At 39.4% G+C, this 12,850-nt stretch overlaps 1 protein-coding gene across 1 annotated transcript in view; it reads right to left on the bottom strand.

Annotated features, from left to right (window-relative positions):
• LOC122070958 (C-terminal binding protein AN-like) overlaps window positions 1-12,850 on the bottom strand; it is a 27,888-nt gene that overhangs the window by 9,507 nt on the left and 5,531 nt on the right. Inside the window, exons 3-5 of the mRNA XM_042635207.1 lie at window positions 9,908-10,493; window positions 8,351-8,519; window positions 8,142-8,272 (exon numbers count right to left, since the gene is read on the bottom strand). Coding sequence (XP_042491141.1) covers window positions 8,142-8,272; window positions 8,351-8,519; window positions 9,908-10,493 — 886 coding nt within the window. The remainder of the gene's footprint in view (window positions 1-8,141; window positions 8,273-8,350; window positions 8,520-9,907; window positions 10,494-12,850) is intronic.

Here is a 12,850-nt window from a genome sequence, read left to right as displayed (position 1 = left end):
TTTTTTTTTTTTTTTTTTTTTTTTAATATGATAGTGAATATAGATGACTTTTCTATTTGCCCTATGCTTGCTTATGTCTAAGTTTAGTAATCTAGCAGAAATATGAAAAGTGAAGCACCCAGGTGTCCATGTTGCCAAAGTCGAATGATCTTGAACCTATCTCATACAGACAACAACTAGGGCAATGGTTTTTTAAATTCCCAGAAAATCAAGACCATCCAAACGGGTTCTTTTGTGTAGAAGAACACAAGCCTGATGAGTGCAATGATCATCGGGTCCAGGTTAATTCTTGTAACCAAGGCATTCAAAATAGCCGCTTCGAGGCAACTCGCCCCAATATCTCATGTATGATATCACAACGTTTATATTGATATGGCTTCTAATCATATCAATATCTGTTATTTACCCTTTTTACGAGGATAAACAATTATGTAATAACTTTAGTGGAAATTTTTTGAAGGATCTTGAAATGTTATGATGAACTTGATAAACATCGCATTTTATGTAATTTTGGTATATACAGAAGAAAGATTTTGTTAAGGTGCATTCCATACATGTTTATGTTATTCTGGAGTGAAACAATGTTTTTCTAGTTTTACCATACCAAAATTTGCTGATACAGAATCAGTCAAAAACACAAATGCAAAAAATGTTTTTTTTGTGTCGGAAACAACATTTTGAAACAAAAACGTTGCCATACAGAACCCAACTCTTTCAAGCACAGCAACCAAACCATGAAGTTTCTTCCTGCTAAAGATCTCCCCTACATTAAGCTCCATAATTAGCGGGCTCGTTCCTCCTTGAGCATGTTGACTCTGATGGCTTCCTTGGTCCTTTTCCAAACTTGATGGAGTCGAGTACTTTTCACAAAGGAGAATTGATACAATAGCACTTGATTGGTTGGACAAGCTGATGCAGTTGGACGATGGAAGGGATCTCTTTGATTTGGGATTTTCTTATTTACTTTCCTTTTTCGGTTTAGAAATTAGTTTGTGGTATTTATTTAGCTTGGATTTTATTTCAGTGCCTATTTAGGATTAGTTTCCATTTTTAATTAGCTTCCAATGTTATGTCATTATTTTCTTTAAATAGCCATGGAATGGAGAAGAACTCATATTTGAATTTTTTTGAAGAAGTATGTTTTGGTTGGAACCGTTGGCTGCCATGGATGGTTTCCTTCTCCCCCTTCTCTAATATTCTTTATCCATTTCTCTCTTTTCTGGATTTTTTCCCTTTCCTATTCTTTTATTTTCTTATTTTCTCCTCCTTGCTGGTTTTCTCTCCCAGCCCCTGTTCGGGGCAGCAGTTGCAGCACCTTAGAGATCGATAGGTCTCCTTCTTTTCACCTTCTTTCTTCACCAACTTTTGGGGGTTAGTTCTCCATTGAAGGGCGACCCTACGCCTTGAATCTCAGGCCCGACAGTGGTCTCTGCTGTGAGGAGCTACACCTGCAACTCAGGACACCTAAAGCCACCGTCCAGATCTGAATAGCAGGGAGTATCACACCTTCTTGCCTGCTGTTTGAGGTACTTGTCTGCCGGAATCATGAGGCCACAGGATTGGCTGCCTTCGCTTGAAATTTCAGGCCTAATAGAGGAGATTTGAAGGAGATTTACCCCTCGCAAGCTGTTGGTTTCTTCCGCCTCTGCTGGTTAACTAAGGCGAAGATAGACTCGTGAGTTGTGGTTTAAAACCCTTTAATTTTGTCTTTCCTATTATACCCCAGCCTTTACCTTTTTATTACCTTTTGAGTTTCTTTGTTAATTGTGGGCACATAAGCGATCCGATTTGCCTGGAATTAGGATAGTTTCTATTTTTAATAAACTACCAATTTTATGTTTTGATTCTCTTTATATAGCCATGTAATGGAAGAAAACTGATATGGAGATTTGAAGTTTTGAATAATTGAAATTTGGTATGAAAACCATGGCTGTCGTGAGCTGTTTTCCCCCTCCCTCATCTAATGTTATTCCTTGTTTCCATTTATTAGCTTGGTGACTTATAATTACAATTCTGCCACTCTTTATTAGAAACGTCAAATTAATTTCCAGAACTGAGTATTCTTTGGGGATTAATTCCAGATATGTCCCCATTCAGCTATTTCACTTTAAAATGGTTTTTAAGTTGTGCCATAAATTATATTACTACCACTGGTTTGTCTAAATTGAATTATTTGTTAATTGTGGCCCCATAAGCGATCCGATTTCGACTTTTGGAACCCGGATCCGCATCACAAGCATGGCCGACTTTGGAAGCCCAAACCCAGACTGAATCGATCCAACCCGGATTTTGGTCCAACAAGGGTTGTAAGTAGTTTATTTATTTCATGTCTTTTAATTTCTTATGTTGCTTGGGTAGGATACATAGGACTGTTAGAGTTTAGTTACAAGTTGTTTCGGTTTTCTCTTTAAACATGTGCATGTGCCCAATAATGGACACAATGATTTGAACATAGAAATTGTTGATTGATTGCTCAAAGTGAGTGTGTGGTAGTGTGCTTCTCTCCCTTCCCCCTGCTACTCTAAGTTCGGTTTTCTCTTTTTTATTTTTCTTCCTAGCAACAAACACACAAGCACTCTCCCTTCGTAGGTGACGGGGGAGTCGTCGAGGATATAGAGGATGGGTCCAATTGAGTGGTGTAAGGGAGGGAAGGAGTATGGAGAAGGGGGTTTTTAAGGTTGTGTGGGAGTCGTATCCAATGCGTTCTGCACCACCTTCTCATTCACCACTATCTCCGTTCTTCTCCATAAGATCGACCTTCGACCATCTTTTGGACCATATTTGAATCTTTGATTGTGTGTTATTATATTTCTCTTTAAATCTGGTTTTCAATTGAGTTCCTAAAATGGTTTCACATATCAGATCGGGATCGGTGAAATCCTCGGATCGGATCGGTATTAGTCGAGACCAATCATGAGTCTTGACAGATCTGATATTGATCTCCCGGTAGGACCTAAGGGTAAAAATGTAATAAAAATCAATATTTTAAGAAAAACAAGGGTAAATCTGTTTGACCCAAACCAATCCGGATCAGTTTCGGTCAAGACCAATCTTAATCAGATACCCAAGATTAGAAATCTTGGTTCCTAAATCTGATTTCGTAGGCTTCTACAAAAACAAACAACAACAAAATAGGAAAAACGTCCACACAGAATTGTGGGAAGGAAAAAAAATAAAAAGAGGAAAGGTGAGAGTAAGGGGAAAGAGGCACAGTCTAACAAGTGAGGAGAAGCTTAGCTACATGGGTTGGCTACATAGATCCTTGCCCTCCAATAGGCTCTATCCAAAGTCAAACTAGGGACATGACCGAGACTATTCATGTCATTCCTTACCGCTTTACCTATGGTCATTTTTGGCCTGCCCCTAGCTCTTTTATCTCCTTCAATATGCATCAAATCCCTCCTTATAGAGTACATCCTCATGCCTCCTTTGACCATGGCCATACCACCCCAATCGGCATTCACAGCGCTTGTCATTAATCGGAGCAACTCCCAAATCAGCTCTAATATGCTCATTCCTTATTTTATCCTTTCTAGTTTTGCCGCACATCCATCTTAACATCCTCATCTCAGCTACACATAGCTTCTTTATATGACACTTCTTAACTGCCCAACATTCCGCCCATACATCATAGCTAGTCGCACAACAGTCCTATAGAATCTTTCCCCTTAAACTTTAAAGGGATACGCCGGTGCCACAACACTTTGGACGCACCTCTCTATTTCATCCATCCTACTTTGATTCTCTATGAAACATCATTCTCTATGTCACCTTCTTTATTTATGGTTAACCCCAACTATCTAAAGTAGTCACTTTGTGAAGTCTCTCTCACCTCAATTTTTACTATATCATTATCCATCATGGATCTTATTTCTCCAATCAACTCTATTCATCGCCATACAAGATTCCAATCCTAAGCTATACTAATGCTTGACTCACTTCTATGATTATATTTGGGCCTACCTCTTGCTCTTTTAGCTCATTCAATTTGAAATAAATCACTTCATTGTACTGGGGCATTCAAACGCCCCCATTGCACATGTCCATGTCACTTCAGACAAGCTTCTCTCAACTTATCATGAATAGAGGCAATGCCCAAGTTTGACCTATTTTGTTCGTTTTTTTTTTTTATTTTTTTTTTTTTTTTTATTATTATTTTATCTTTCATTGTTTTACCACTCAACCGCAACATCCTCACTTTGGCCATATTAAGTTTGTTTAAATGTCTTTTTTTGTACTGCACAACATTCAACCCCATGTCATTGCTGGTTGTACAACTATTTAATAAAATTTCCCTTTTAGTTTTAAAGAGATACGTCGATCACACAACACTCTGTATGCATCCTTCCATTTCATCCACCCTATTCTAATTCTTTGCATAATATCATTCTCTATTTCTCCTTCATTTTTCATAATTGAACCTAGGTATCTAAAATTATCAATTTGTGGCAACTCCATATCATCAATTTTCACCACCTCTCTGTCTTATTGTTGAGTAAAGTTACACCTCATATACTATGTTTTTGTTCTACTCATCTTCAAACCTTCTGATTCTAAGGTTGATCTCCATAAATTCAACTCTGTGTTTTCCAACATTTGTTTCAATCACCTGAACTATATCATCTGCAAACTGCATACACCAAGGGATCTGACCTTGAATGTCTCTAGACAACTCATCCATGATTAGTGTAAACAAATACGAGTTTACAGCTGAACCTTGGTGTAATCCAACAACTATTGGGAACCTCACTACTCTGCCCCTCACATTTTTTACGCTAGTCACTACATCATGATACATATCTCTAATTATACTCGACAAGTTTTCTTCTCTAAAACTTTCCAAACTAATTCTCAAGGAACTCTATCATAAGCTTTTTCCAAATCAATAAAGACCATATGAAAGTCATTCATATTATACTCTAAATTTTTCCATCAGTCTTCTAAGCAAATAAATATCTTTTGTGGTTGATTTCCCAAGCATAAAACCAAATTGGTTATCCAAAATATCAGTTTTTTGTCTCAAGCAAGCTTCAATTACTTTCTCCCATAATAGAATGGAACATGAGTTTAATTCCTCTACAATTATTATAGCTTTGAATCTCACCTTTATTATTATAAATTGGTACCAGAATTCTTTTTCTTGATGCAGGTTGATTTATAGGAGAAAATACAGCATCAAAAGGCTGGTCCAGGCCAGCCCCAATAGTGGGAGACAGATGTAGATCATTAAACTTGCTCTCCTATTTGGAGTCTTTGAAGATTTTGTCTTTATTCATGTGCCTTGGACCGCAAGACACAAAGGGCCATTGATTGGAAGGTTTAGAAGGTTTGTCATTGATTGGAAGGTTTAGAAGGTTTCTAAAAGACTTGATTTCTTCCTTTTCATTTTATTCCTCTTGTAAACAGTTGTTAACAAGCAACTGAGTTCAGTTTAGGAAAGTCTTTAACTAAGGAAAGCAATCAGTTTCTTTCTCCACTTTTTTACCTACTATTTGTTCAGTTTCTATTTTATTTCTTTCCTTTTATGAGGCAAACCTTATGCCCAAATAATGTAATGACCCTTAAGAGGTCCCCCACAATTTGAGGTAATGAAAGGATGTAGATGCAGCTTAGGTGAGAGGCTCAACCCATTATCACCTTCTTCTTCTTCCCCCCTTCTTCCCTTCCATCAATTTCCTTTCTTTCTCCTTTATCTACATTGTTTTCCTGAGTGATTCCAACCCTGCTCAAGTTCAGTTTGAAGCCTAAATACAAGCCCCAACACCTGCTACCACTGCTGAGATCTGAGAAGACAAGTCCAAGACCTGCGGCAGCTTTGGAAGGACCTCTTCTGTAATCAACCACACTTATTTCTCTCATCTTCAGGCCATTGCAGGCCATCTATTGGGGGTCTAACTGGGACTCAAAGAAGGCCACTTGACCCAGCCTGCTCGGTCACAGAGGCCTATTTTTCAAGTTACTGAAAGTTTCCTTTTTTTTGTGACCTGAATCAAGAATTTCAGATCTCAGTATTCAGCCATCAAATCAGGCCATGGTATTGGGATTTTATTAAGCATCTTACAAGCTTCCTTAGACTAGAAAATCAGCCTTTTAATGTAAGACTAAATTGGACACCCAATTAGACCCAAAACTACAGGAACTTTTAGACCAAAGAGCAACCAAAAACCAGCAGCAACTTATAGCAGAAAATCAGACTTCAACAACAAACCAGAATTGACAGTCGATCTCAATGAACAGTAACACAGAATCGAAATAATTCAGCAGCAGTCTTAGGACTAAAACCAGAAATTTTAATAACAATATAAGACCTCAAATAATTTCAGATCAACAGATGCTAACGGTCCAGAATTTCACAGCAACACAGAGCAGAAATCAGAACCTAAATCTGGGCAGATTTGACAATCAGCCAGAACTGAGTGAGTGGTCACTTCAGCAAGGTCCAGTGGCCACATTGATCCCAAAATTGGGTCGATTCCCCCTCTGGATATGGTCAACCTTCGATCAGAATATGGGATTGATCAGGTGGTCAGATCTCCAACAACAGTGAAGCCGACAGGGAGAAAAACAGAGAAAACCAACCCAGAAATCTGCAGAGAAGTTAGATCACTTACCTGAACTGCTGGAGAAGAGAATCCAATAAGAAAACCAGATAATAAAAGACCCACCCGGACTTCTCGCCGCAGAGTGTCGATCGGATCACACACCAATCCTAACCCTTGATCAAACACAAAGGTACAGCCATGAAGAACACCCAGCGGCAGCAACATGGAAGTTTTTTTTTTTAATTGTCAAAATCGTGGGCTATGTCTGCACTTCTCTTTATTTATATTAATGATGGAATTTACAAAAAATTAGTAACTCAGAAATTACTAATTCTGGATTACTAAAACTGATTACATAAGTTACTAAAAACTAAAACTGAAAAACGAAACTAGATCTGACTGAAATTAGAAACTACTTTAAAACAGAATTTAGAAACTAAAGTAAGACTGAAAATAGAAACTAAATTAGAAACTCAATAACTAATTAGTAACCCCATCAGCAGCCCAAATCGTGGGCTGACTTGGACCAGATCTGGTCGACCCAGTCAGCCACTTGGGTCGACCTTGGTCTTGGGCCCTCTCTTGTAGACCCTTGTCGGTGCCGCATCACCCTTTCTGGTCCATTTTATGAGATCTGAAATTTCTTTGTTTGACCTAATTTCTCAAGTTTACAGGTATTACAGTTCTGTCCAGATTGCTACTTAATTTTCTGGGGTTTATGTCCTGTTATTAGAGTCTGTTGTGAGTATTATTTGAGTCCTATGAATAATAGAAGTTTGATCCCCATACTGTCGCTGGACTTCTCTACATCTGTGTGTCCTAGCTGATACACCTATATTATTGTTAGTGGTTTGCGCATAGTTAGAACATTAACAGTACCTGTGTTGGAGTTGTTCGGCTCTATTTGGGGTTGAGTGTCCCTATTCAACCATACATTATTTCTCCATCCATCCAGCATTTTCCTTGCGCTCAAAATCTTATCAAAATCCTAGTTAGCCACAATAATCCACAAATTCCTACGCTCTTCCAAACTTATATCGGGATACCATCTAGGCCCACTACTTTACCTATTTTGATCTTTTTCAAGGCTTCTTTTACTTCAACCACCCTAATTTTCCATATATATCAACGATTTGTACGTTCTTGAATGTTATAAATACCTTCTAAAATACTATTACTAGTTTTCTTTTCATTTGGTAAACTGTAGAAATAATTATTCCACCTCTCTTTAATCTTAATCGTTCTTAGCTTCGTTTCTGCTGAATATATACCTTGGGAATTCCTCTCATCTTTTGTCCTTTGCCAAGTTTTAAAATTGAATTTCTAAGCCTTAATTGCTGATTGAACATCCTCACTAGTAATACATCTAACATTGTTGTTGGCAGGTGAATGTCCAACAACAATAAATGCTAATAATCTTACCCTTGCAGGATTTATTTTGCCAACAAATAGAATGGGGAATAAGTGACCAACACTAAAAATTATAGACCAAAAAATCATACATCGCAAGGAATAATCATGCCACAAATAATGTATCAATGCCTTAATGATCCCATGCATATAAGATAACAATTCATACCCTAAGGCTAATGCTCATACCCATGCTTCCATCCACTGTGGCCCTTCAGCACCATCTAGTGCACAGCCAGCAATAGTTCCATCAATCAAAAGCTGCTTCAAAGCACAATCATCTAACAGCTGACTGCTCCCCGTGTTCACTAGGAATGCTCCTGCAGAAAAGAACACATACCCTTTCAATATGCATATGGAGGGATTGGAAGAATTATCACTTTAACACAAAATATTACCAGGTTTTATATGCTGCAAACATTCAGCACTAATAATCTGAACAGTCTCATTTGACAGAGCACAATGAAGTGAAATAAGGTCACTCGCTGCAAGTAAATCATTAAGTGTATCCATTCTCCGAGCAGCTGGAGGAAATTTTATAGAAGGCCTGCCTGATTTCCCTTTACCCTGTGAAAGGAGAATTAGATAGAAGAGAAGTTAAATCAAATTCAATAAGAATCTAAAGAGTCCAACAACAACAACAACATCCAAAACCTTATCCCAACTTAATGGGGTCAGCTACACGGAGATTCCAAGCAAGGACGAACGCGAGGATCCATGCAAAAAGATTGACGGGTTATGGTTAATTATAATAAGTACCGGCCATCAACCTGACGCACCAGTACAAATCAGCCACACGCTTATAACGAAAGACTATAATAACGTACTGGCTCTCTACCTGACGTACCATATAGATCAATCAAGCCAAAGTGTCCTACATGCATTACATCCACCACCAAATTTGACATGGGATTACTCGCACAAATTTGACTTCTCATTCCATCACACTACAGTTTGAATCCAAAGAGTGCATAGGACATATAATGTAACAGCACAATACATTTTGAATCTCATAGAAAACTACAGGAAATTCAACCCAATAGAACATTCATGAATAGGGGCACCATCACAACAAGTTGGACATGGGACAACTCACACAAATTTGACTTTTCATTCCATCACAGTACAGAAAATTTTTCCCTCCTATTTATGGAGCTGTTCATTGGAAAAAATTTAAAACCTCATCAAGATTTGGTGGTTTCTCAAAGTTAACAGTAAAGACTTCAGTTTCTAAGATCGCCATTCCACTCCGCTCAAAAAGAAATGAATTTCATAGTCCTACTGCTGAGATCAGTTTTCATTTGGTGAGAACTGGTCGGCACCTTTCCACGGGAGAACAGAATTTGGTCTTCTTTAATGACTGAAGGTTAAGTGGCTTAGATTGAAGAAGAAAAAGGAAGTTGAAGACACGAACCCTGCGAGATCTAAATAAATGAAATGAAAACCATGAGGAAAAGGGAAGAGAAACCTATATACTACCTACCGATTGATAACCTTAAAGTCGATGTGTGGATGCATTTTGGGTATAAAGCATTTGGATTCCTAGAATGTCCACTATGGCTGGTGAATTATCTACATTTTCAGATTTACCACCAGCTGAACTTCTCGTGTACTCTCCTCTAAGACAAGAGAACAGAGCGAAAAAAGCCAAAAACTCAAGCAGGTACACTGACAGTATCACCATATAACACTTCACAGCGATTTGGACTCGAAGACAATAACACAGTCAATCAGTTCAAATCTATGAGCGCCAAAGAGTACTTAAACTCAAAAGATGGTCCAAAGCAAGAACTTGAAACAACAGATTACGGTAGCAATTGAAATTCAACCAAATGGAAGAGGCATGTCCCGTGTAGGAGATTAAAGAGGATCAGATCAAGATTCAACTTTCACTGGGAAATTTTTTTATTTTTGATTATGAGTTAGAAATGTCAGGCAGTTACTTGAATGAGTACCTCTTGAACATCGAAATAAAGCACACTCATCTTAAACGCCAAGCTCCTTGTAGCCAAAGACCTAGCAGAAGCAGATCTACCAACAATCCCCAATACAAGACCTCGACACCTTCGCATTCCGCGGCAAAGCGGCTGGACAGAACCAAGCCAGCCAGAAGCTGAGAATGCGTGGCGAGAAAGCAAGTGAGTCCGGCGAAGCAAGCCAAGGAAGAGAGCCATGACGGTGTCCGCGATCTCTTCCGCACGTGAAGCATCGACGTGGACAAGGCGAAGGCCGAGATCGGTGGCGAGGGAAGAATCAACGGAGCGGTCGGAAGAGCCCAAGCAGATAATGAGTTGCCATGTCTGGAGGCGGCGCTGGGCGGCACGTGGCAGGAAGGCCAGCGAGTGAAGGAGAACTGCGGCGGCGGACTCGATCCGACCTTCTGCGAGTCGGTTGAGACCCACATGCTCAACGGTGGCGATGCCTGATAAGGATTCTTTTTCGAAGCTGCAATCTTCGAGGCAGTTGAGGGATACCACTAAGGGAAGAGACGAGGGTGATGGTTTTAAGTTACCGTTACGGGAAGGCATTGTTGATTTCATACTTTTCCCGGTGCCATCGATCGCCGGAAACGCTCTCATATTCTTCTTCTTCTTCACTAATTCTTCCTTTTCTCCTCCTCCTCCAACGTCGATGCCGCTTCTGAGCTTCTTCTTCTTCTTCTGCACTTTTTTGTTGCAGAGATAGTTTTGCCTTCTCTTCCTCCCGTCAATCGGGAGTTGATTCCGATTAAACCAGAATCCCTGTTGACATAAATGACCTCCGAGACAATGCATCCACTACAGAGTAGATATCTATACAGTATAACAAAGACCATTGGATTGGAATCGTGTGGTTAATGAATTGCTGATGTATCAGGAGGGTTTGGAATTGGAGGTGGGCCATAGCCCTATGGTAAAGTATCTATGCTGAGGATATTTAGATTCCCCTCGGGGGTATATGCAAAACTTGATTGAATGGACAAGTGTTTGCTTATAATGGAAGGGATTTGTTTAGGAAAAACAAGAAAATTGGATTTTATATTGCTTTGGCTCGAAGTTGATGATGAGATCCAACGGTTCCCCTCAATTTTGGCACAAACCCATATGATCCTAACTCAATAAAAAAAGGGACTTGACCTACGTTCTTTAACCCTACGTCATCAAAAGCAAGTTGGACTATTTTTTTTCTCAAAAAAAAAAAAAAAAAAAAAGAGTATTTAAGTGCAATGAAAATTATTACCACAATGCTAGTGTGCAAATTTTTATACACATGCCCTCTTACATTTCTATGGATCCCAATACCACACACTTTCTCCTCGTTAAAACCCTTATTGAACAATTTGATCCCATCTTGTTTGGATGAGAACCTGCACCCTAACATCATAGTAATCCCTCTTCTTTAGGTGTATTACAATATCCCAACTCGAGATTAATAGTTTGGATAACACTAGAAGTATTATATCCACATAGAAAGTCTCATTTCATGTCAAGCATTGGATATAAGAATTTCTTGAGTCTTTTCTTTTTTATTTTTGTAGGAAGAATTTCTTGAATCTCAATATAAATACTATGCTTTATGTGGTTGTGTTTTTAGTTACAGTAGGTTCCTCGCATCTTCCATTTGTACTCCTTATCTGGATGTACGAGCAGGGCATATGGTTAGGCAATGGCATCAATACATTTTGCTTTCATAAATGTCCTTCGGCACACTTTTAATGACAATAGGTGGGACAAATCTCTGTCACCCAACCATTCTAATAGGTGGGACAAATCTCTACCACCTAACAATTACTCTAGACAAAATATCCCTAAGTGTTTGCCATTGCATGGAGTTTCTCTTATTGCGGTAAGATGTACAACACATATCTAAGGACTGAGAGTCCCTTGGGCTGCATGCCCATGTGCTTCCAACCATTGGATGTGCATTAAAGAGAATCCGGTCCTACCATGGCTTCTTTTAGTCATGCAATAAATTGTAGACTGGTTAAGTATTGTGCTTTAAGTTCTACAAACCCAGCCCACCGGGGAGATTGGGGAGATGATAGTTCTGAATTTGTGATCCACCAGTGCCAATAATTGATTAGGTGAATGTGTATTAGGTAAAAAGATGGCCTAGATTCCCCAGGGGGCCTCGACAGGAGAGCACACAAGAAGGTAGAAGCTGATTAGGTTTCCCTGAAGGGAAAAAGAAACGAAGCTTGTGGGACCCACACCCTTCAACAAAACAGATGAGCCCAAGTAACTGTGAGTGGGAGATTGGGCCTTGTGAGATTTCCATAGATGTAATTAGAGCCCACTGGGCCTGGATGTCCTGATCTGCGGCAGAGGTAGGCAATCAAACCCCATTCTCCATGAGTGCTCGAGATAGAGACTCGGCCAAAAAGCAAAAGAGAAGAAGGCTAAGCCAATGGTCCAGCCTGAGCGATGTGACCTTACAATTGATAGATGATTATGTGGATAACATATCCAAGTAATTACAGTGGGTGAAAATATGCTCAAGAAGAGAGCTCGATTGTATGCGAAGTGCCCTCACTGCAATGACCACAAGGAGTACACTTCATGCCACTCCTCCTCTGCCTTGGCAAGAGCAATGTTGTTCATCTCTCCTTTGGGCTTCAAGCTAGATCAGTCCTCTCTACCCAACGCTTTGCAAATTAGTTGAATGGATTGTTTGAGTATTCCAAAGGAATGGATCAACACAATAACCAGATAGTACTTGGTTTGCTTTCATTGTTTGGGAATTTTGGAAAAGCCACAACAATAACAACTTCAAACGTAAACACACCGATATACATCAATAGATTCAATACAACCATCAAGTGCCAACAGCTGCTGCCTAATGCAGTTGGTTAGGAACTGTTTGTCGAAGCCTTCTGTCTGGCACATCTGGTGTTCAAGTATCCAACCCCCCCCCCCCCT

This window comes from Macadamia integrifolia, unplaced genomic scaffold (assembly GCF_013358625.1).
Source record: "Macadamia integrifolia cultivar HAES 741 unplaced genomic scaffold, SCU_Mint_v3 scaffold_15A, whole genome shotgun sequence".
Lineage (NCBI taxonomy): Eukaryota > Viridiplantae > Streptophyta > Magnoliopsida > Proteales > Proteaceae > Macadamia > Macadamia integrifolia.
Note: the sequence above shows the minus strand (reverse complement) of the source record. Positions and strands in the feature narration are given on the sequence as shown.